At 24.9% G+C, this 25,786-nt stretch overlaps 1 protein-coding gene and 1 pseudogene across 1 annotated transcript in view; both read right to left on the bottom strand.

Annotated features, from left to right (window-relative positions):
* Nucleotides 1–2,999: 2,999 nt before the first annotated feature.
* Nucleotides 3,000–10,611, bottom strand: LOC145833342 (ras-related protein Rab-6A pseudogene; annotated as a pseudogene).
* An 88-nt stretch (nucleotides 10,612–10,699) lies between these two features.
* LOC145833341 (two pore channel protein 2-like) overlaps nucleotides 10,700–25,786 on the bottom strand; it is a 30,487-nt gene continuing 15,400 nt past the window's right edge. Inside the window, exons 13-24 of the mRNA XM_082940524.1 lie at nucleotides 22,597–22,723; nucleotides 22,228–22,374; nucleotides 21,719–21,966; nucleotides 21,482–21,652; nucleotides 19,879–19,943; nucleotides 18,955–19,128; nucleotides 17,813–17,944; nucleotides 17,279–17,450; nucleotides 16,892–17,005; nucleotides 16,620–16,753; nucleotides 11,362–11,472; nucleotides 10,700–11,046 (exon numbers count right to left, since the gene is read on the bottom strand). Coding sequence (XP_082796650.1) covers nucleotides 10,700–11,046; nucleotides 11,362–11,472; nucleotides 16,620–16,753; nucleotides 16,892–17,005; nucleotides 17,279–17,450; nucleotides 17,813–17,944; nucleotides 18,955–19,128; nucleotides 19,879–19,943; nucleotides 21,482–21,652; nucleotides 21,719–21,966; nucleotides 22,228–22,374; nucleotides 22,597–22,723 — 1,942 coding nt within the window. The remainder of the gene's footprint in view (nucleotides 11,047–11,361; nucleotides 11,473–16,619; nucleotides 16,754–16,891; nucleotides 17,006–17,278; nucleotides 17,451–17,812; nucleotides 17,945–18,954; nucleotides 19,129–19,878; nucleotides 19,944–21,481; nucleotides 21,653–21,718; nucleotides 21,967–22,227; nucleotides 22,375–22,596; nucleotides 22,724–25,786) is intronic.

Here is a 25,786-nt window from a genome sequence, read left to right as displayed (position 1 = left end):
TTAACTTTTTGTCATGATTATTGCTTGTGTGTTCGGTTTTTTTTTTTTTAACTATTTAGTGAGTAATTCAGTTTTTTTTGACAAGGCAATATGTTAACTAAAAAAGCTAACTTAAATTTTGATTAAGATTCAAAAAAAAAGTTCTTCTATACTCAGTAAAATGGTATTTAAAATAAGAAAGATTTTATTATTGAGAAAAAAAATTGTTAAATCACAATTTCAATTGATTTTAGTATACTTACTTGTGCTTTCTATCAAAATTTTAAAATGTTGAATTGTAATAAAATAAAATTGTTTGTAATAAATTTAATTTTGCAAAACTCTTTATTTATACAAAAAAAAAACATTTTATTTTATTTTTAAATGTTTAACAAAAAATCTTTATTACTTTTAGAATTAAGATTGTCTTCTTTTATTTTTGATAAAGCAGGAAGATCATAATTAAAGACTAAAACTGAAAAAACTTATAATGTCCTACTTCTTAACAATAAAAAGTTAATATAAATAACAAAGACACTGAGTGATAAAGTTAATATACTGAAGAATATTGAAAGAAAAAAGTTGAAAAATATGTGTGGTTTTTGAAATGTTTTCAGAGAACTAAAAAAGCCAAAATGTCAAAAAAAAGAACTAAAAAAGCCAAAATGGGGGAGTTACGTTTCACTTAAAATCGCACCCTAAAAAAGGGGTCCGACTTTAATTGAAACGTAATTCCCCTAGTATTTGCTGAGTCAGCATTTTAATATATAAATTTTTATGCCCTTAACCCTAACCCTCATTACCCAAACTATTTATTTTTTTGTTTGAAAACAAACATTTAAAACACTGTTTAAAAACAAATTTTTGATAAATTTTTATGCTGACTCAGCAAATATTGGTGAAACACCTAGAATTTCTATAGTACTCCTTTTTTTAAGGGCTATAGCACCAACCAAATAAAACTAACAAAAATACTTTTGCTCTATCATTTAAAAATAAATTATGTAAAACACATACTTTGAAACCAAAGAAGGAAGGTATAATTGTTATTTGAAATTTTTGAGTCAAGAAAAATTACTCAAATTCCTTTTTTCTAGAATTATTTTCGTCACTAAACGCTGTAGCTAAAATAAAGTTCTGTAAAAAAGGTTATACTTTTTTAATGTATCAATTTGTGCGTTTTAAAAAACTCTAAATTGTTTAGCAAATTTCCAAAAATATCTTAGTCTTAAACATTATTTTTTATTAGCAAAGCACTACATAATAGTTTTCTGTAATCTTATAAACAATTATCTTTATCTTTTTTTGACTAATTAGCGATACATTATGTAACTTTAATTTTGTGTATTTATGGTTGATTGAGTAGGGACCAAGACCACAGTATTGAAAACTGATACAGTTCAAGTTATACGGTCAAAACCCAAACGTACTAGTCAAGTTTACTTTCAAGTTATGACCAAGTCAACATATTTAAAATACTAAAGAAAATGACAAAAATATTGTTTTATTTCCTAGTAATTAGTCAGGAACTTTTTTATTTAATATTACAAAACTTTAAACTTAAGAGTATGTGTTACATAAACTATTATGCTTGTAATTAAATTTAGTGTTTTTTGAATATTTTAAGAATAAGAATCTCTATAAAATTTTAGCTAAATGTTAGAAGTACTTGTTTACAAAATTACATATGTCATTTCAATGTTGCCATATGTCGTTTTTTCACTGGACAAATCAGACTTAGCAAAATTTTAGACTGATATTCGGCTAAAAGTGCAGGGAGTTCAAACTAACTAAACTGACCAATTAAAGAAAAGTAAAAAAAAATGCAACATTACATATAATTGAAAATATATATCAAAAAATAATAATAATCATAACTTTGTTGTTATAGTTTTTGTTAAAAATCTTTGTAAAGCATTTATAAAATAATACAAAGACATACTAAATTTTTTCTAAAATGAAAAATACTTAATTAAACTTTTGCAAAGCTTGTAGTTATATTATTTACATGTTTATACTTAGAGGCCTTTAGCAAAATAAGCTAAACTTATGTATTTTTAAGATGATGGCTTAAAAATTGACATAAAAACACAAGTTTTGATGCTTTTCCATTGAGGTTTTGTTTTTAAAAGTTGAATAAAATATCCTAGTTAAAGTTATCGCAACGAACTTATAACCAATAAGTTGCTAGCAAAATTTATAAAAGTATACACTTTTAAACCTGAGCTAAATAACTAAAACCAGAACAAATTATCTAAATGGTGACCTAGAAACAAATAAGTTCTCGTAGGTTCAATTGCTATCTTTAAATCAAAAAAAGCTAATTAAGTTAAAAACTAAATATGTACAAGTTATATTATTTTAAATTTTAAATAGTTTATATGAAAAATTAGTTTCAAAATTTATTAATGCACTATACTTTAAAAACAATAGTTTATTTTATTGCCAAAGACTGTTTACTTTAAATATGCAATAACTAAAACTTTATTATTTAAGTTATAAACTATTTATACAAATCTATTGAAACTTTGGGTTTACTCATAACAATTTTTAAGTTTAATCGTTTTTAATACTTTATCTTCTCTATATACAATTTACTAGTGTTCAAAACTTTAATTCAAATTTACTTTTGAAGACGATATTCATCAAAAGAGAAACTTTGATCGAAATAAAAAAACTACCAATTATATTCGTTATTTTTTTGTTTTTGATATAGCTAAGTAAACAGACAGCTTAAAAAAAAGTTATTTATAACTTTATGTTTCATTGAAACATTGAATAAGTTTTTGTAAATCTATTAGTTTAAACTTTAGCATTGTAATAAGGATGTTATTCTTAAATGTTTAAAAACTTTATCTTTAAGTTATAATAATAGTTAAATTTTAAGCATGAACTATTTATAATTTCAGATGAGCAAAAAAAAAAAAAGATTTATTTCACAATGAATGACACCAGCACCAAAAACTGTTACAACGATCTTCAAAATCTTTATCCATGGTCAACTTAGCTACTTTAATATCTTACTTAGCAGTCAGCTCAGTGGCAACACGCTTAAACAACTGATGAAATCCAACATTATCATTAGCGCTCGTTTCAAAAAAAACTGCTCCCAACTCCTTCGCTTTCTTCCCTCCTTCCACTAATTTGACCTTCCTAACTTTTATGTCCACCTTATTTCCAACTAAAAACGGTATATACTCTTCATTTCTCCCTACTTTCATGTTGTCGACCCATTTGGAGACACGCTCAAACGACTTTTCGTTTGTGCCGTCATACACAAAGACAACAGTGTCACAGTCGTTGACGAAGGTCTGTATAAAGCTCCTAAACTTTTTCTGGCCCGTCGCGTCCAATATCTGGCAGCGAACAGTTTTGCCGTCGATGAAAACTGTTTTGGGCGAGAAGTCAAAGCCGATGGTTGATGTATTTGTCGTAGAAATTTCCGTACTTAAACTTGGTGATCACGTCTTTCCGACATGAGGCTCTCCGAGAAACATCACTTTGAACCTCTTTGAAATGTTTTCGAAACGCCAGGTCATTGTTGTGATCAAATTCAAAAAAAGTTTTATTCCAATCTATACTACTGTATAAATATGATAAAAATATTATTATTACATGGCTTAATTATTTATGTTAAGTTATTATTTATGTAACACTAATAAAAGTTTATAGACTTTTTATGTATTTTGTATATTTTTTACCGTATTTTATATTCATTTATATATATCCTAAACCCTTTTGTTTTCTAGAAATTGGTAGTTGACTTAATTATATTATAACAAATTAAGAACTTAATTTACTTTGTTAAATTAAATTTTTCTAAAATTAAATAGGATAGAAAATAGAATAAAAGTATATATTTTCTGAAAATTTGTTACGGTTACGTTTTAAAACAAAATGTCACACTTTTAACTTATCTTTATTTGTTATACAGACAAAATAAGTTTTTAAACTGAATATTCTGATTTTTAGCAAAGTTGTGGTTTTATGGAGTAATATTTAAAGTAATAAAGTTTTATGGTTGATTTTAAGTGAAGCTAGAACTTTTTGATAAAATTATAAGACATTTATTTTATACATCTAAATAGTTATTAATATTGCTTGTTGAACGATTATTGTTTATTGAACGGTAAAAAAATCTCTCAAAAAGTTTGGTATAAGGACCTGGTGCACGGAAAAACCTTTTGATTTTCGAATCGTAATAAAGCTAAATTAATAAAAGAACTACAATAAAAAATTTAGTTTAGACACCACTGTATCAAATATGGTCAAAATAATAATTTTAAATAGTTATTATGATACATCATTTAAATACCATTAGTTACTTTCTTTGAAATTTAAGCATTTCAAAAAGCTTAAAAGTCCTTTAATCCTTTATATGCTTCAATACTTTTATTCAGTCTTTAGTAGTTACTTTTGAACAAAACTATAAACACTTAAAGCTTTAAAAATATTTTAATTTCTAAAAATAGCTACATACTTTAAGCATTTAACTAATTTATACTATTAAACTTAATGGTAAAAACTAACATTATTTCTTTAAAACTAAAAAGAAAAGTTTTAGAGAAAAACTTGTTTTTAGTTATTACTTAGATAGAAGTTCTTTATTTTATTTGTTACTTAGTAAAGCTAAAACACCTTCTTAGCATACAATAATATCAGTTTTATTTATTTTGTAATAATATAAGTAAAAAGTTTTAAATAATATTTTGAGTCCAATGTAATTTTTTCTTAATAATTAATTTAATATATAAGTAGAAAGTTCTCAAACCTAAAAGTTACTGATGATAGCTCATAATGAATTACCATAATCTTTTATTTTAGAAAGTAGAATTAAAATAAAATATCATAAAACTACGTAATTACTGAAGTTGTTGAATTTTTAATAGATGTTTATATTTGTTTTCAATCGTTTACCTCAAAAAAATCGAGACATGCTTTAGAAACTATCCATTTGCTCTATCAACTGTCGGTGTGCACAGTTTATATTGACGCTTAAAGTAACAACTACCATGTCCGGTTCTGAAATACATAATATAAATTTTGTATCTAAAATTTTAAACGTAAAACATTATTTGTATTCACAATAGTTTTTGATTTTAAATGGTTTGAGAAATAAAATAATAAACCCTTTGAATTTCATAAAGTACGCTTCTAAATACTTAAGTTTTTATTACTCGAGTTTTACATACGTCTGAATCCTTATTGTTTGAGACAAATTTTTTGGAAAAGTAAAATAACAACATTTTTCAGTATGACGAAAGGAAGTTTTCATGGAACAAATACGTGTGACCGTGTCGGCTTATGTATTGATAGCAAGAAAGAAAATATATCAGTGGTTTGGTTTACATAGGGATAATTGGCTATGTGCTACAAATCTAGCAAAAGCTCTCACGCATGAAAAGTATTAAAACAAGTAGTTTTGATAGTCAACTTTTTGATAACGATTAAAATTTAATGATGATCTGTATAAAATGGTTGCTTTAAAAACTAAGATTTACGTATTAAAAATATATTGACAACCAACAAAATAAAAATTTAACAGCTTCTATAAAAATCATAAAAAATACTTTATAGGTGTTTAATGAGTTTATAGTGTAATATTTTTAACTGCAGTTTAGCTAACATATGTATAAAAATTCTTTATAAAAATAGATGATGTTATAAGTCTTTAAAATGTTTATAACCTTTACGGCTATCTAATTAAATAATACTTAAATAAAAACTAATAAAACAACAAACTAATAAAAACACTCAAATAAATGATTACATTCAGATAAAAGTTTTATGATACTTTAGAAAAAAGTAATATAAATGTTTGTTTATATTTTAGTATTCTTTTATACAGTTTTTTTTTTACAAAAAACAGCTTTTAAAATTAAAATTAGCATTTTTTATCACAAAAGCTGAAAAAAAAATCTAACGTACTTATTTAGTTTAAAAATATTTAAAGCTTTATCTAAAACAGGGGTCGGCAAACTGCGGCCCGCGGGCCAAATGCGGCCCGCGAAAGAAAACTTTGCGGCCCGCGAACATGTAAATGTGGCCCGCTGAGCAAAAATATATTTTAAGTTAAATTTGTTTGATAAATTTAGTTTTAAGTTCCTGTGAACATTTTGCAACTATTAAAAGACTTTACTGATTTAGTTTAAAAAAGACAGGTTAGCATTATACTAGGTAGTTTTTCTCAATTTCATAATAACTTTCTTCTTACAACAGCAAATTATTTTCTGAAAAAATGTGTAAATAGTGCTTTGAATTAGTAAGAAAGTTGTATAATACCTATTTGATAAATAAACTAAATGCAAATTTTTTCCGTTTTGTACAAAAGTAATGCACAATAAATAACTAAAGTGTCATTTCTTTACAGTTTGATTATTTACATTTTTTTATACCTAAGTTTCTATTACAGATATTTTGTTATTAAATGTAATATTTTAGTTTGCAGAAAAAAATTTAAAGTAACATAATAATAAGAAATAAGGTTAATTCTGTTTTGGTTTTGAGCCTTTTATTTTAAAGTTTTCTTTGCATTTTAAATAAATTCCCATGCACACCAATGAAGAAAGATGCTCATATTTTAAATAAAATTTTTAATTTAATACTTAAAGAGATAAAATTCAGTTAATGAATAACTTTATAACATTATTGTTTCTACATTTAATATCTAAGTGTGTACAGCAGACACATTAAAAACAATATATACTTATATTAATTGTATACATATAAGTGTGAACAATTAGTGTTGCCAAAAATTTTCGGAAAAACAAATTTGACAATTTATACTTAAAAAATCTGAAAAAGCCTTGAATGTAAGAATTATCGAAAAAACCTGGAATTTTAAACAATTTTTACAAGTAAAGTAATGAAATTTCGATTTGACACCGACAATCTACTATATAAATATTTTATTAAAAAACACATTTAAAGTAGCTTGATAGTATGTTTTCTATATTATTTAAGACAGTTACTATATAATTTATTAATGACACAAACAATCTACTATATAAATATTTTATTAAAAAACACATTTAAAGTAGCGTAAAAGTATGTTTTCTATATTATTTAAGACAGTTTGTTTTACCCTTTAGCTTAAATTTATACTCAAAATAGAATCTAAAAGTTGTACTTTTAAAAGCTTTATATTGGTGCATTGCACCTTTGCTTTTAAAATATCTTTACCTGTTGATGTGCTCTGTATTGGAACTATATCTAGAAATTCTAATAAATGTCAAAACTATTTAAACCACCCGTAAAAAATCTAAGTATAGTAACCTCTCGCTTATTTACGCACATTATGTCCACAGAAAAAGTGCGTAAATATATGAGAGATCGTAAAGATACGAGAGGTACCAAATAAACTTACTATAATGGGTATTTTTTGATAATGCTTTTTTTTTAAAGCATACTGTGGACTTTTCCACTTATAACAATTTGTTTATTTTGTTTATATATATAAAAAGAAAAGATAAAACTATACATGTATTAAAATAACCAATTAAAGTTTATATAAAATAATAATACTTGTAGATCAATTTTACTAATTTTAATAATAAGTAGATTTTATCTTTATTAATATGTGAATTATTTGATACTCAACATTTACATTTTGTTCGCAAATTTAGTTAGCAAATTCAATTGATAATTAAGCATTTGTTTACAATTAAGAAATGGTGAGGTGTCTATATTAAAATTAGTTTTTATAGTCTTTTATAAAAATATGCATTTGGTGCTGTAATGGATCTATACTTGTAAAAAAAGTTATATAAAATATAAGAAAAATGTTGGAGTAAATGGTGCCAGTGAGCATCACTAAGAATTGAAGGCAAAGTGCGAAAAATTTCAACGCTTGCTGTGTTACAAAAGATAAACTTAAACTAAAAAAGAATTCAAATGGAACTTAGTGATATTTTTAATAAAAAAAAACATTTGAAATTTGTGTTAAGTTTAAGCTCTATATTTTTTAAAGTATCACTGCTACTTTTTGCTAGGAAGTTTTAATAGATTTTTTTTAGATGTTTATTCATATATAGGGCAAGAGTGCTGTATTATTTATTTGTGTTTTAAAATTTTGATATGCTTTCATTATTTAACACAGTCCTATTTCTTTTAGAATTTAAATTAATCTCATATTGTAAACAAAATTGCTGATATACTAATAACTATATGTTTTTTCAATTAGTCAAGGAACATAAGTTTACAAAGTCTAAATATATAGAGAGGTGAGCTAGCATCTAAAAACATACTTTTAATTAAAAATATTTAATAAACATAGTTTATGCAATATTAAAAATAAATATTTTTTAAATTTTTAGAATTCTAAAATGCGTAACTAAACGAGAGTGCGTAACGTCACAAGTGCGTAAAGATGCGAGAGGTTACTGTAAGCAATATCTGTTGTATCAATTCTCTCATCTTTACAGATTGATTAAAGTCCTATTTTGGTTTATGCGGCTTTATAATCTTCAGACATTTCCTAAACACGACTTCTTGTTGATATTGAAGAAATAAACAAAAATATTTTACTAACGCCATCACAAATTATTTAAATAAGTTTTAAACTCTAAACGGTATCTTTTTAAGGAACTACTTTTGCTACTTTATAACTTGTCTCAACAGTTTATTCTGATCAGTCTGTAGTTACTGAAAATAATCATGTGCGTTGTTAAAACGGACTTAAACCTTTTTTTTTTTCTTGCAATAACTCCAAACTAACGTATTATAGTTCTTATAGCTCGTCTTATAATTCACATTTGCTCTTTTTAAATATTTTTTTTTCCAGATAAAGAATTGCTATAGTGCTTAATGAAAAATAGGTTTTTCTACTTCATTAATAGCTTAATAAGTTTTTATACATTTATTAAAAATGTTTAAAAACTTAATTGTCCATTCAAGCTGAATTATAATAGTTTTTTAGTTATATAATCAATTCATTGTTAACAAACTTCGATATTTCTTTGTTTTGTCAACTTAATTTTAAACAGGGTTGCCTAACAAACAAACTAGTTTCAAAATTTTAAAAACTCAGACTAGGTTAAAGCTGAAATTTTAATAAAACTCAGGTGTATCTGAAAATTTTATTTTATATACTTTGAATAAATCTTTCGAATTCTATGAATAGTTTTTATGAATGTAGTGTAGTAAACTAATTGTAATTTATTTGTCTATTTAAATATTGTAGTTTTTTATAATATGAAATTTTAGTTATGTATTAAAGCTTGATTAAACTTTTAATATAATTCAGACATTTTTGCCTTTAAAGTGGCAACCGTGTAAAAGACTGATTAATTACTAAATATTTATTTTATTAAAGTATTCGAGCACTAATTATGTTAAATAATTAGATTTAGCTTATTTACAGTATAAATAGGTTTTAATTTTATTTAATTAACTAATTACTGAATTTTCTAAAAAATGCAAACTATTAAGATGCAAAAACTATTTTCAAAAATTAACATTTTTAAAATATGAAAAGGCGGTTCATAATATAAAAATGCATAAATTGACCTATGAATGTTTTTCAAGCTTGGTTTTTATAGAGAGCTAGGTTTTAAGTAAAATAATAAAGATAACTTATTAAGTTTAACTCATTAAGAAAGTACCTTATTAAGAAAGTAGATTAAGACTTAAGTATATTAAACTATGTAAATTCTATTCCAATAGATGTTTATTTATTAAATAGGCATTCTATGTGTAGCTAAAATTCATTTAAAGTAATAAAGTGAATAAAATTAAAACTATCTCTGGTGTGACCAAAACTAAAGCCAAAAATTTATTCAAATACCACTAAAACTAAAACTGTGGCCCGCGAAGATTTTGAAAACTTGAAATTTGGCCCGCGAGCACCAACTATCTGCCGACCCCTGATCTAAGAAGTTTTTGCACTTATTGCAAACGTAGGCTAAGTACTTTAAAATAGCTTAAGAACATGCTAGTTACAAGTTTTTAAGTTATTTTAGTACGCTCAACATTACTTATACATGTTACATAAATTAAACATTACATACTAAAACAAATTAAATTTAATTTAAATGCTCCAACCCGCCAAGAACTAAATATTTCACATCTGGTCTGCCGACTGAAAAGTAAAAACGTTGCCCAACTCTATTGTAAAAAAACCATTATTACCAATTTAGTTTTATTTATATAGAAAAAAAATATCACTTAAAAGCTGTTAAAGTTTAAATAGTAATATATTTTTTCAAAAATGCTATTTATTTAGGTTTTGTAGGTAAATTTGTTCTTGCGCACTTTGAAAATTTATAAATGTTCAGAAGAACTAATATTTTCTTTCAAAAACTTCGACATTATTATTTAATTTTTCTAAAAAGGCATTTTAATGCAGCAAAAGTTCTGAAATTGTTTTGTTTAATTGCAAAATTTTTCTGACCAAAAATTTTTATCAACACCATGATAAAATATTGATGACTCATTTTCACGTAGGACCATAATTTTACTTCCGTTTGTAACACATTGAACATTCTGACTACTAGGATCATCATGTGATTTAAGACAGACGGAATTTTAAGAAATACTATCATATACTTCTAGCGAACGTTTTCCGATAACAAAAAGTTTGTCTTGTACAACAACTGAGCTATGTCTATGTTGAATGTCGAACCTACTTGCCATTGCAGACTATTTGTATTATTCATATGATTCTACAGTTTTTAATAGAAACCCAGTTTTATTCTGTTCACCACAGCTCTACCTTAGAAAACTACATGCTTGCTAATCTTCTTGCATCCTTCATTTCGGTGATTTCTTTCCACTTGTAGTTTTTAGTACCGAATTGTAAATATGATTCAGTTGCAATAGAAATGTTCCTAAAGTAACCTCCGAAGACAAGTATTTTGTCCGTTAGAGCGCAGACTGAAAAATTTTTACAGTCATCTAAGAATCTGCCACTTTTTTCCAAGTTTTGGTGACGGATGAATACTTTTAAACTGTTCTTTTTTACATTCCTACCTTGAATTTTGCCGCCAAGAATATAAACTTCTCCTTTTATACAAACCGCTTGAACCGAGAACCGCGCCTTTTCCATTGATGATTGAAAACAAAAAGTGTCTAAATTAATTCAACTAAAATGTAAAACACTTTTAACAACTTTAAGCAATTTGATTTCACGGCCTTCGCATACTAACAAGTTAAAACTTTGCTGGCTTAAGTATCTGCTTCTTAAATAAGAACAGGAACTTTGGTTCAGGAATTTTTTCCTGTCGCACAGCACTTCTTTGAAAACTGAAATGCACTCTTCCTTGTCAGAAAATTTTCTCTGAAAATCTCTCAAAGAATTATCGGAAAGGAAATGAAGACGCTCTTTTATTAACAAGCATTTTAAGAAGTTTGCTCGTTCTTTTTTGTTGTGTTTATTCCACTAACTGGCAGCGTGCAGCACCTCATACTCTGACGTAGTTTTCAGTCCAGAACTTGCAAGTATTTTAGCAACAAGATTATAACTGAGCTCCACAAAACTTTTACTTAAAACTACAGCTGTGAAAAAACATTCTATGAAACAAAAAACAATTTAAGCTAAATTAGTTATCTTGTGTACTTCAGCAAAATGGTAGAACATAGATATGCTTTTAACAGTAAATCTGTCTTGAAAGTATTTCATTCCTTTTTTATATATAGCTTTTTTAATTGTAAAATATTGTTTTTTATAATTGAAACTACATCTGATTCGGAAATAACAAAACATGAAAATTATTGAAGTTTTACAGCTAGAAACGAAAAGTTTGGCTTGCTACTATCATTATACGCTTTTTGTATAACAGTTTAAGAACTAATAGTACAAAAGTGAAAGTAAAGTTTTTATTTTGAAAACTTTATGAAATAATTAAGATCAATTTAAAATTCTTAAAATTTTCAAGGGACCACTTGTCAGAAAGAAGTACATGTAAAAAAATATAAATTTTGATTAATTAATAAGATAGTAATAAGACAATGCGAAATTAAAATACTTAAAAAAATATGTATATAAAGAGAATAATAACAATTACTATAATTACTTTTATCTATTAAGTTTTAGACTTATCTTAGCCACTCGTCAAAAAACAGTCTAAGTTAAAAAAAAGTTAGATTAGGTTTATTTAATATTCTTATGATGGCATAATGTTTTTTTTTAATTAAACGAGATTATTAACAATAACTTATAGTTATTGAAACGTTAATCATCAGAATTTGTGTAGTCGTCCACCAACTAGTTTCTAGTATATACTCAAGTACAGATTTAATGTTTAAAAAAATAGAATTTCTTTATTTGTAAATGCTATAATTACTATATATTTAAAATTATAAACTACTAAGTCTAACGTAACAACGTATAAAATAGATACACTTAAAATTAAAATTTTACCTCGTTTTACTCCTAACAATAACTAAGATAATGGTATGCTTTGTAAATTTAATTCATTAAAAAAAGAATTCGTTTCAAATTGAAAAAAAAAATATGCATTGTACAAAACAGTTTTGTTGTACAAGTACACATAAAAAAGTTTCCTTAACAAGACTTATTTATTAAACCATTCATCTAAAAAAATTTCATTTTCAGATGGCTTACTATAACTTAATTTAACAAAGTTTATTTAAACTTTTTATTTAGACCTAAAAATTCGTGACCGTATTGAATTTTTACTTACGTTTAGTTTTTTTTTCTAGATTTGAATACTTATATTTATATTTTTCTCACTTTTAATAACCGAAAATTTAAGACTTAAAGTTATTAAGTATATTTTATGGTAATATAGATTGTAAGAACAATTTATGAGATCTTTAACATTTATCGTAAAATCCTGTTCCAAATTTGTTAATTAATACTTCTTGCACAACTGGCATAAAATTATTTCTTCTACTACAAAATTACATTACAATCGATTGAACTATTTTTGTTTAGCTTTTGAAATTTTTTCTTTGATGGTTATATACCAAAGAAGTTAATTTTGATGGAAATTTATCTATCACTGTTATACTAAACAACACTAAAATTAATCTAAACTGAATATGTTTTCAATATTTATTTTTCTAAGGGAGAATTAATTTAAGTGTATGTACGTTTTAGTTTTCATCACAAACAAATAAAATTAATTAAGTTGAAGTATTTTTAAAGTGATGCCTACAAAAAGATTTTGATTTTGCTGTTTCTTTATTTAAGGTATTTTTTACATACTTTGATATTTAGTTGTTTTTTTATTTTGATTCGTTGTTTACGCTTAGTTAAAAATATAAAATTACTTTTAAATTTATATAAGCTATAAAAGTTTTAAATTATTGTATGTATCTTTGCAAATGTACATACACTGATGATGATTATATAAATATATTTGTTTAAAAATATTATTTTTATTTAAACAATAAAGAAACAAGTAAAGTTTCTACTTTAAATACTTTAAGTATTAGATTCTACTTAGGTAAGTATATATTTTATAGCTAACGATGGTAAATTATAAAATTACTACAATTTTTTTTAGTGTAATCATTTTTTTTTGGTTTTTGTATCAATATAAAAAAAAACTTTTCTTTAAATTTTTTAAACACTTTCTAAACTAGCTGGTTATATTGATATATAAAATACTTACTAATTTTTGATTTTCGTTTTATTCAAAAGACTTTTCTAAGTCACTACAAGGCTTAAAGATTTGGTTAGTTAAGAAATACAGGTAAAGCTATTTTGTCATCAAAAACTATTCAAAATATTTATGAGAAAGTTAAAAGTAAGTTAATACAAAATTATGCCCATGGGTCTTTAACTTAAACGTGAATTTATTTTAGTTTGTACAGTAAATTCAAAAACTAAAATAAAGTATTACAAATCTTAAATACTAAAAAAAAAACTATAAACAATACAAAGAACGTTTTTTCTAAAGGAATATTTTTAGTCATTAAAATCCGCAGGAATAAAAGAAAAATTACAAAACATTGCATAAACACTTAAAACAAGAATAAGTTTTTAAAACTGCCTGATAAAAATTGTACAGACCTGAGTTAAGATAACAATTTCTTTACTTATACCCAATTTTTCGTCTGATTCCTTTTTAAAATAAATGTAGAATAATAAATGTACTAAATTGAAATATTTTAGTATCATATCCTGAACAAAAGAGTTTAAGTGTTGTTCTTTTTTTTATCTTTAAAACTTGATATAAAAAATAGATATATTTAACAAATACTTGTTCCTTTATTTATATTCAGCAGATGAAAACGCGAAATATTTAAATGATATTTGGAATAATCTTACTTTAAGAATTTAAAAGTTCAACACTAAGTTTTATTAACAACACAGGTGTTCAACTATGTTTATTAAGTACGACTAAATTTCTATGCTCAAGCGCAGATCTTCAAGTACAAATAAATAAACAACAATCTAGAGGTAGGTGTCAGAAAGCCACAGCATCAATTTAGCATGGGGTGACACTTTTGCACGGAATGGCACTTAAGCACAGAGTGACACTTTAGCACGGCGTCACTTTCACACTGAGTGACACTTTCGCACGGCGTCACTTTAGTACGGGGTGACACTTTAACACGAAGTGACGCTTTCGCACTGCGTGGCTTTAGCATGGGTGACACCTTTTTTGATAAGATAGTAAATATGAAAATTAAATAAATATGCTTTTGTTCTTGAAGAAATTTCAAACTTTAATTTAATTTTTTCATGTATAAGTGTAAAGTTTTAATTTTTACAAATGAAAAGTTTAACTGATGTTAAAGCTTTTTCACATTCTTTGACTCTTAAAGTTTTCTTATAAAGCTAATTGAAAACATTTAAATATAAAAAAGCTTCGCATCCTTTTATAACTTACAACTTTCACACGGCGTCACTTTAGCATGGGTGACACCTTTTTTGATGAGATAGTAAATATAAAAAATTAATAAATATGCTTTTTTTCTTAAAAAAACATTAAATTAAAATTTTATTTTTTATTAAGGATATTTAAAGTTTTGATTTTTACAAATGAAAAGTTTAACTGAATTTAAAGCTTTTTTACATTCTTTGACTCTTAAAGTTTTCTGTTAAGACTAATTAAAAACATTTAAACATAAAAAAGCTTCGCATCATTTTATAACTTACAACTACCTTAAGTTAGAAAAATAATAATTTTTTTTTTCAAACATTAACGAAATTTTACAATTTTGATATATAACTAGAATCAAGTTCACTGAGTTTATTATTTATATCTAAAAAAAGTTGAAAAACTCTGTGCACAGTTAAATATTTTCTATGATTAATATTGATGAAAAGTTAAAAAAAAACACTAATTAATAAAAGCGAAACTACAAAAACACAACTAAAAAATAAGTAAAATTTCAATATTGCACACTAATAATTTTCATAGTACATCAAGAACTTTTAATAGCTATATTTACGTTTAGTTGTTACAACTAAAACGATTTACTACTATCTAAAAGTAAAGTTAACTGTTGTAACAGACTAATAAATTGTGTTTTTTTGGCATATACTAAAAAAAAATTAACACCATTCTTTAAATACATACAATGTACATCCTTATTTACTTTACACAAAGTTATTTAAGCTGTGTTGTTATAGATATTGGATCAATATTTTCAAATTTTTCAGTTTCTAACTCCCCTTCAAACATTCTTTGCAACAACGTCTCTATATTTTTAGTTCCTGAAAATTGTTTGTTTTACAAAAGATGTTGTAAAATTTGTATTAAAATACTACTTTATCATTTACAAACTTTTTACAGTTCAAATTGATATTAAAACAATCTATTACACATGTTTCTACAAATGCATGTGGTTCAATAAAAAATAAAATCATTGATAAATACAATTTGCTGACTACTAAAAAACGATTTAAAACTTTTCTGTAAACTATTTTGTTCGAATAAATGCAATTGTCAGTATTTCGGTCAACATATAAAAAAACAAGTATGAACTTAGTATGAACATTTATAAACCTTTGATAAAACTTTAGTACAAAAAAAACAAACAGCTTTAAAAAGCATCTATACATTAATTGATACTTGATATTAACAATTATAAATCTTAATATATTGTTCTCTATACATTTTTCTAATACAGTATGAAAAAGATTTTTTCTAGGATTACTGCCAAAAATTATGTAAGAGTTATAAAGTAAACAAATTAAAAAGCTTTATATGCAAATTTAGTTTTTAACAGTTTATAATTAGTATTTGTAAGCGCTCTAGTCATTTACATTTTGATCAAACTAGTTTGAGGTTTATAAACTTTTAAAGTCATTAAAATAACAATTTTTTTAAAGTTAAACTAATAAAAGCTTAAATGAACAACTTATATCATGCATAATACAAAACAACAAATAATAAATGAAAAATATTGTTTAAGCCTACTTTAGGTTCTTAGTGCTAATGACAAAAATTTTTTAATTTTACGTGTTTTGTACTGTTAATATATCCTACAATATTTTACTAGCGTCTTTAATATTAAGTCGAGATACTGTATAATAAACAAATAGCTTTCTAAATTTAGTTATATGTAAAAAAATTTGAACAAATCATTATACTTCAGTTAGTTTAAAACTCCAGATTCTTAATTTATATAGCTAAAAAATTATAATTTATATGATACACTGTAACAAATTACAGATACTTGTTTTAGTTTTATAATATTATAAAAACTCTTTTGTTACTAGCCTCCACCAAGCTTAAATATTTGAACTGGCTCATCACTTTCTACCACAGAGTCTTCATCATCTTCTTCTTCTATTTCATCTTCCTCTTCCACGTAAACTTGGTTGTAATTTGGATTTGGTACTCCACAGTTTATTCTAAAAGTTTTTTTAAAACGTATTCAACAAAAAATAAGCTTTATTAAAAATTTTTTTTTCAATGAAAACAAAAGTTTTAATTAGTAATGTCTAACATACTATTTCAACTGATCTAGTTTCAGACAGTACAAAACTAACTTTCTTGATTTCGAACCGAGTTTCCTTATCGTTTTTTCAACTCTGCTTTCCATCGCACTTTTAGGAACACTGTACTCTAAAATAAACGCCTCAAGAACAAATGCAACGATAATGCTGAAATATAAACAAAAGTTTTGAGATATCGCATTACTTATGTAAATGTGTATAATATAGTTTGTTAGCTTTATTTTATTTTGAATAAAATTAATAACGGTTGTTAAAATAAAAAATGTACTAATTCTAACCTTAACATTAGGTTTACATAAGTCTTGCTTTTAGACTTTGGTTTTACTATAACTATGAAAAATATTAAGTTAAAAAATAACGCAGGCAATGATTTCTTTAAAACTGTTTAAGTCTGCATTTTCAGGTACATAGTTCACTAACTTCATAATAAGTAGTACTACAATCATGTGAAAAATGACAAAAAACACTCTTGCCCATTCTGATGTCACAAGGGTATAACCAAGCGTAATAATGTGCCACTGATTCACAACTGTTAGCTCTATTTCAAGAACTAATGAGTGAAGTAAGTCATTGAAGTTGTTGTTGCAATATCCTATTATAAGCTTTATTATATTAAAGTTTTTGATAAGATTATTAAGTTTTAAAAAGTTAAAAAACTGTTAATTCTGTTTTATCATATTTTGTGGTGTTTTTTTTTTGTTTTTTTTTCACAGTTATAACTTTAAATAATAGTTTTAGTTATAAAAAAAACATAAAAATGGTAAAACAAACTGAACAAATTAGTTGTTTCTAAAATTTAAAAAAGAATAGATAAAAATTGCTATTTATTTATCAAAATTTTTAATAGTCTTTTAATTCTCTTTTTTAGCCTTAATGATCATCAAATTAGAATTGGTTTTTCTAAACGTTTTCACATACTTTCAAAAGTTAATTAACGCATATTGAAAAAATAACCGATTCTGACAAACTCTGATCCTTTTAGTTTGTTGTTGTAACAGTCACTTTGTTCTGCATCGTCCGAACCACCTTCAAACAGAATTTTGTTAGCAAATGCCTCCATTCCAATGATTGAAAACACGTAGTAAACTGCCTAGTAAAAGAATTTGTTACTAACATAAGACCTAATCACATTCATTAAGTTATTGCAATTAAAAACGAAGTAAAAAATACGTAAGAAAATTTATAGACAACTTCAGAGTTCAGACTATTAATATTTAAAAAAACTGTTTTAATTATACTTTTAAAGCTTTATGTCATTACAGTTTGTCCGAAACAATATTTTTCAAAACACTTTAAGCAGCTTTTTCTATTAATTGTGATGCTTACACTCATCATAAACATAAAAACACTAAATAGACTGCAATAAAAATGTAATTAACACAATTTAATTTTAAATATAACTCAAACCACTAAACACTTTTAAGATTTTACATTGTCTAAATTTTTCACAGAAATCGTAACAACAAATAAACATTTATAGTTTTTTATAAACTTTTATTATTTAAAATAAAAGAAACATATTCCATTACATTCATAAAAAATTACTAAAACTGTTTTTTTTTTCAAAAATGATACAAATTGTTTCAAGGTATATTCTTAAACTTGTTTATTCTAACAGGTCAAAATGAACTAACTAAAGTTGCAGAGTTGTTTAAGTTAAAGCTATCGATTTTGTATATTAAAGCAAACCTAAAGATTATTGTAAGAGAAAATTCCGAAACATCAAAGTTAATAAAATTGAATCGTTGTTAAAAAGTAAAAATCTTATTATGCGTTTGTAAGTACTACTAATATATTAAATGATTTCCAATACCTCAAGTATTTTAGTTTTTTTTTTTTTTTTGAAAAAAAGGAAAGTTAAAAAAAAATTTAAGTATTCAATTTTAAACCAGTTCATTCATTTAAAAAATGTTAGTAGCTTTCTCTTTGTTACTTATGATAAAAGTTCGGTCTACTAAAGCATAATAACTGTCTTTACTTTTAAAACCATATTAATATATCGTTTGTAACAAACTTATCAAAATGCAGAAAAATTAAGGAAGATAAAAGTAAAATAAGCTAAACAGAACTTTGGACAAAACTGTTTTTATAAAAACTCACGAGCAAAACAGCGCCGTAGATAGCCATGGATGGAAGAATATTAAATATTGTCATTACAATTGTGCGAAAAGACTCATTGCTAGCAATTATTCTTAAAACTCTGAGACATCTGAGAACCATTAAAAGATCTAAAACTTCCTGAGGAAAGACTTCTTCGTCTTGTTCGTTCACTAAAAAATATAGAGAAACTTATAAAACTGATAACTAAAGTTTTGTTTCATTCCTTATTTTTACTTTACACTTAACGAATTAAAGTAGGGTAGTGTTTATTTTAATGTATATACAGTTTTCTAAATGTTGTAATAAATAAATGAAAAAACTAATAAAAAAATAATTTAACAGTGTCAGTTTAACAGTGTCATTTAAAAGTGAACACTTTACGATCCATTATGTTTTACAGGAGTAAAATGCATACTAAAAGGATGTTTGAAATAAATTTTGAATTTTCTTAAAGTTTTTAGATAATGGTTTGTTTTATGCTTTTAAAACAACTAAATTATAAAAGTTATAATTTTTCTAAAATTTCTGGTACTTTTAAATAAATAAAATCTATAATTTTGTTTAGTATGGTAAAATTATACACTTAAAAATGGTATGCTATAATAAAACAAGTCATTGTTTTTGAATAAACACTATTTATTTTATATTGAAATAAAACAGCTTATTTTATTAAGCGTAAATGATTAAATGTAGTATTTTTTTTAAACTTTAAACTTCTATGTATAAAGTAAATAACAACTTAACTTTTAACATGATTTTCTTTTTATCTAGTAGAGAGCTTTTTTTTACAAAACTAAACTACTATTTGGACGTATAAAAAAATTTTTATTTAACAGTTTTATTTAAATGGTTCCGTTCAGTATCACTAATTAAAGAAATAGCTTTGTTTTAATCTCAAAACAATCAACAACAAAACTTACGGTCATTAAGAATAGCTTCGGCTATGGTAGCAATTAATGCAGCTGTGATTATGAAGAAATCAAACCTAAAAGTTATATCTATAACTACTTAGTTGAAAATATAAAATATGTGCAAATAAGAAATTATGTTGTCTTACAAACAAACAAAATATACTTTTAGTGGCTCAGCTAAATATGTATGTGATAAAAGATTATTAGAAAATAAAATTCGTCAATAAAATAATACGGAAAGTAATTAAAATGTAAAAGTCTTATTCGTTATTTCATTAAGGTTATTTTTCCAAACTACCAACTTAGTCAAAACAATCATGATAAAGTTATTAAATTCTCTATTTAAGTTTGAGTTGATTTTTTTCTTTATTTAATACTTAATTTTATGCTTTAAAAACATTAGTAAAATATATTTCAATAAAATTATACAACGCTATTTTTCAAAGTTACAAGTTTACTACTAAAAACTTTTAAATAATAAGTTTTTTTAAATTCATTAAAAAAGAGCAATAAGTGCTTCAATCTGTGAAAAGTCTTGTTTTATAGTTTCTAAATTAGTACGTTAAAAGTATGAAATAACTAAATTTTATAAGTAATATACTATAAATTGGACAATATGATTAAAAAAAATAATAATAAAAGCCCAAACATAGAAACAACATTACAAACAAGTATGTATATTAGAGTGCATCTGTTGCCGCTCAAAAATAAAAACTTTTGAGTAGAGCATTGTTTAAGTTTTTGTGCGTGGCAAGTCACTTAAATAAACAACATAAATAAATTATCTTCCTAGCTTTTACCACCGTCGCGCTATTTAGATTTTTCTGAAAACAACCCCTATGTAGATTGAATGGAACCTTAAAAGTTCGACGTTCAAATTTTAGTCTGAAAGTTTTTATACATGTAGCAATCATCACAAAAACAAACTCTACCCGTTTTTAGACTATCCGGTGAAAGTTTTATTAAGGAATATTTCGATTTTCTAACAAAAACTTAAATAACAAAAACTGATAACAAAGTGCAGGAAATTAAAAAATTCTCAATATAACTTTCTTCAAATCGTCAGAAAACGCGTAGAATGTGTTTTTGTGATGATTTGCAGACGTACAAAAAATTTCAACCTAAAACTTGAAGGTTAAATTTTAGAGGTCCCATACAACTTATATGAGGTGTTGTTTTCAGAAAAATGTAAATAGCACGACGGTGGTAAAAGCTAGGGATCTAATTTATTCTGTGGTGTTTATTTTTGTAATTTTCCACGCAAAAAAAAGTTAAACTAAGCTTAACTTCGAGGTCAGGGTTACGTAGGTAAATGATGCACCCTAAAATATATAAGTAAAAATGTCTTACCCAAAATATAAACACTTTTATTAGTGGACAGCTTTAGATCAACTGTCGCAATATTTATTTTAAACCTAACTTTCAATAAACTATTATCCTATTAGTCTAGTTATTTTCAAAATGTATATCTAAAACTATTTATGTTTTTAAGTCTGTATAAAAGTTTTATTATAAAAATTAAATAACAAAAACAGCAATACATTGTTAAACTTATATGATATAGTTAAAAAATGGTTTAGTTTTTTCAAATAATATGTTTAAGAATACTAACAAATTCCATTTTTTGGACCATTGAAAATACTCTTGAGGTCCGACTGTGTATACTCTTAAAAATATTTCGACAATAAAAATTGCCAAGAAGAACCACTCAGATTTCTCTAAATCAAGACCAATGCAAACTGCGTTTACAACTATCAGCAGGTCGTAAAACCGTACAAAATACCTGAAGTGTATATATCGTCAAAGTTAAATTAAATATAAGAATTTAAACAATTATAAATGTTCTTACCAACTCTTTACAGCTTTTCTAACAAATATGCTAGCACTCGACATGTATAAACTCGGTAAGTTTCGCTGAAACCAATTAGCTTGAGATCGCTTCTCGCGAACAGCAACGCTGAAGAGATTAGAAAGTTGCAAGAAATCTGTTCTGCTGATACCATCTGGCTCGCGACTTTCTTCTGAAGGTAAATTTTCAACATTTAAGTTTTCTTGATTTTCTTGTTTTGTCTTTAGGACTTCCCAGTACAGTTTTGCCTAAAATAGTACTCTCTAAGTCGGCTCAAAACAAATTGATTTAAGATTGTAATTTTTTTATTAAAAACCAGTTTTAATGTTTATTTTAATACTTTTGAAATAACTTTCAAAAACGCACTTTAAAGAATCTTCAAGTCTTTAAGTGTGAAAATTATCTTTTCAGTTTTTTTGTTATAAACATATATTTTGAATAAAAGTTCTTAACAAAAAAAAACATATTTTCGGTAAATTAAATCGCTTTGACAAATAAAAAATACTTACTAATGATTTTGTTGGAGGATTAAAGATATTTTCCATTAGTTTCATCCAAGTTTCGTGTTTTATAGCTTCTAGTTTTCTCTCTTTTAATAAACTAAATGCAAGATCAAGTTTCTTGTTTTTCCAATAATATGATGTTCTTATTTCCTTCTAAGGACAATTTTATCTTTTAAGTTTAAATATTTTAATAAGTTGTTACATAATTTGATTATAACTAACAACTAAGGTTTTAATAAATATGAAACTCGCATACATTATTTTTTTCTAACTTTAAAGCAGTATACAATACAATTTTAATGCTACAAAAATTAATTAAAGAAAGCCTAGTTATTAGTAACTTTTTGCTTAAAGTTATAGTAAATGATGATTTACCTTTAAGTTTGACCGGTAACTGTTGTAAATAACTGCAAGAAATAGATTCATCATAATGTAGGTGTTCACAATTATATATATTATAAAGAAGATTGTAAACCAAGCACTTGAATCATAAGCTGGCATCCTTCATAATGTACATTAGAACTAAACTCAATTAAAGCACAAAATGTACACAACTTATTAATTGTAGTATATAAACTAATAATTTTTTTTATTAAACTTTATTTATATTATGATAACAGTTTAAAACAATTTTGATAATTAAATAAATTATGTATTGCATACTTTTTGTATACTTTTCATTTTGAATAAAATTTTGTATAATTGGAGATATCTAACAGAGCTAAACACTATTTCTGAACGGAGTTCATTGGTATAAAGCAGGGGTCGGCAGGCAATTGGTGGTCGCGGGCCTAATTTCAAGTTTCCAAAGTCTTCGCGGGCCGCAGTTTTAGTTTTAGTGACATTTGAAAAATCTTTTGGTTTTAGTTTTAGTCACACTAGAGAAAAGTTTTACTTCCATTCACCTTATTATTTTAAAAGACTTTTAGCTATACATAGAATGCCTATTTAAGTTAATATTTTTTAAGAATTTACGTTGACTAATATATGTACATAAGTGTTAATAAACCATGTACTTTCATAAGCACTTAATAAGTTAAACTTAATATTTATTCAATTTTTTTTACAATCTAACTTTCTATAAAAACCTAACTTGAAAGACAATTTATGGGTTACTTTTGTACATTTGTTATATTAGTTATTTTTCATAGATCTAAGAATATTTACTTCAAAAAAACTTTTTGCGTGTTAAATAATTTACACTCATTAAAAAATTTAGTAATTAGTTAACTTAATAAAACTAATACCTTTTTGTATTCCAGAAAGCTAAAACAAATTCTCGAATACTTTAATAAAATATTTTATTAGTCTTTTACTTGGTTGCCACTTAAAAAGCAAAAATTTCTGAGTTGTATCAAACCAGCCTAAGTTTGTTAAAAGTTCATAAGCTAATAAATAGTTGTTAATCAAGCTTAAATACCTAGTTAAAATATCGTCATTATCAAAAAGTACACAAATAGTAAGAAAACAAGAAAAAACTACAATTAGTATACTACACTACAGTCATAAAAACTATTCTGAGAATTGGAACATTTCTTTAAAGTGTTTCAAATAAAAGTTTCACACACACCTGAGTTTTCAAGCTTTTAAAATAGCTTGTTTGTGTAGCAACCCAGTTAAAATAAAGTTCACAACATAAAGAAATTACGAAGGTTAATAACAGTAAGTAAATTACATGCCAAAAAATATAAGTCAGCTAGATTGGACAATTAAGTTTCTTAAAGAAATTTAACAAAAGTATAAAACTTTATTGGGTCATTAGTGAAGTAGAAAAACTTATTTTTTATAAAGCATTATAGCAATTCTTTACCTGCAATAAGAGTATTGCATTTAAAAAAAGTGCTAGTAAAATATAGGACGAGCTACAAGAATAAAAAGACATTAGTTAGGAGTTATTGCGAGAAACGATAAAAAAACAAATCACCAAAGTCAGTTCCAACAAAGCACATGATTATCTTCAGTAACTACAGAATGATCAGAAAAAATTATTAAGGCAAGTTATAAAGTAGCAAAATTTGTTACTTAAAATGAGATACCGTTTATAATTGAAAACTTTTTTAAAGAATTTATGTTGGCGGTAATGAAAAACTTTTGTTTATTTCTTCAATGACAACAAGAAGTCGTGTTTAGGAAATTCATTAAGGTTATAAAGTCGAATAAATCAAATTAAGACTTTAATTAGTCTGTTAATATGAAAGCACTGATAGAAAAACCTTTGCTCATCTGAGAATTTTTATTAGAGATTTTTTTTAACTTTGACATTTTAATAGAATTTCTTGGTTTAGTTCCAACGCGAAGCACAACAACCGGTGAAATTTTACAAGTAAAGGTGCAATGCACCAATACAAAGTTTTTGGAAGTACATTCCTTCTTTTATTTTTAGTATAAAGTTTGATTAAAGTTAAAAAAATGTCTTAAAAAATATATCAATATTAAAAAATACTGTTAAGCTACTTTAATATATTTTTTAATAAAAAAAAAATTTTTTGGTAAACTTTGTTTTCATAAAAAATATTTTGGAAACTTCATTACTTTACATGTAAAAATTGTTTGAAGTTCAGGTTTATAAAAAATTCTCAAATACAAGTTTTTTTCCTGATTTTTTAAGCATAAATTTTCAAATTCAAAGCTTTTACGGGATTCAAGTTTTTTGGCTTCACTGATTGTTCACACTTAAATGTACACAATATTATAAATAATATTTTGAATTATATCAGCTGCAAAACTTAAAACTTAAGATATATCAAAACTCAAACTAACACTGTGGATTGAGCAAAACATACATTATAAGTTTAATTTGCCACTCATTCAAGCGAAAAAGCCAGTCTGAGTCAACAAAAACATTTCTTTTATTTTTGTATACAAAAATCAATTCTAGCCAAAAACTTAAAAAATGACTTAGTTGGCCTGAGATTTGAAGTCTTCAAGTAGTGATAGTCTGAGTGTGTGGTAATGTTTAGTTGTTTATTTGCTTGAATTTGAACTGTTTTGAACAATGTGCAAACTTAATAAATTTACCATCCTTAAATCTAGTTTATATTATATAGGTAACTCCAAAAAACAGCAATTATGTGTATTGGTATGTAAGTCATTAAAATTAACTTAGTTTGACAAAAACAATGTTTGAAAAATAAAAATGTATACCTAACAAAAATTGTATAACTTTATGTCATATATATTGTTTTAAATGTGTCTGTACAAATTTAGGTATTACATGTAGAAACAACAATGATAGAAAGTTATGCATAAACTAAACTTAAACTAACTAAAGTATTAAATAAAAAGTGGTTTAAAATATGAGCATCTTTTTAAGTTGGTGTGCGTAGAAATTAATTTAAAGAGCAAAGAAAACTTCTAAAAATTTAAAATGTGTCAAAACAAAAATCAAACAAACCTTATTTCTTATTACTATGTTATTTTAAATAATTTTACACCAAAATAAAACATTTACAAATAAAAAATCTATAAAAGAAACTTAGGTATAAAAATTATTGGAAAAAATATCTAAGCTATAAAGAAATGATACTTTAGTTAATTACTGTGCAATACTTTTGCACAAATGGAA

Source organism: Thalia democratica, chromosome 4 (genome assembly GCF_965202585.1).
Source record: "Thalia democratica chromosome 4, ktThaDemo2.hap1.1, whole genome shotgun sequence".
Lineage (NCBI taxonomy): Eukaryota > Metazoa > Chordata > Thaliacea > Salpida > Salpidae > Thalia > Thalia democratica.
Note: the sequence above shows the minus strand (reverse complement) of the source record. Positions and strands in the feature narration are given on the sequence as shown.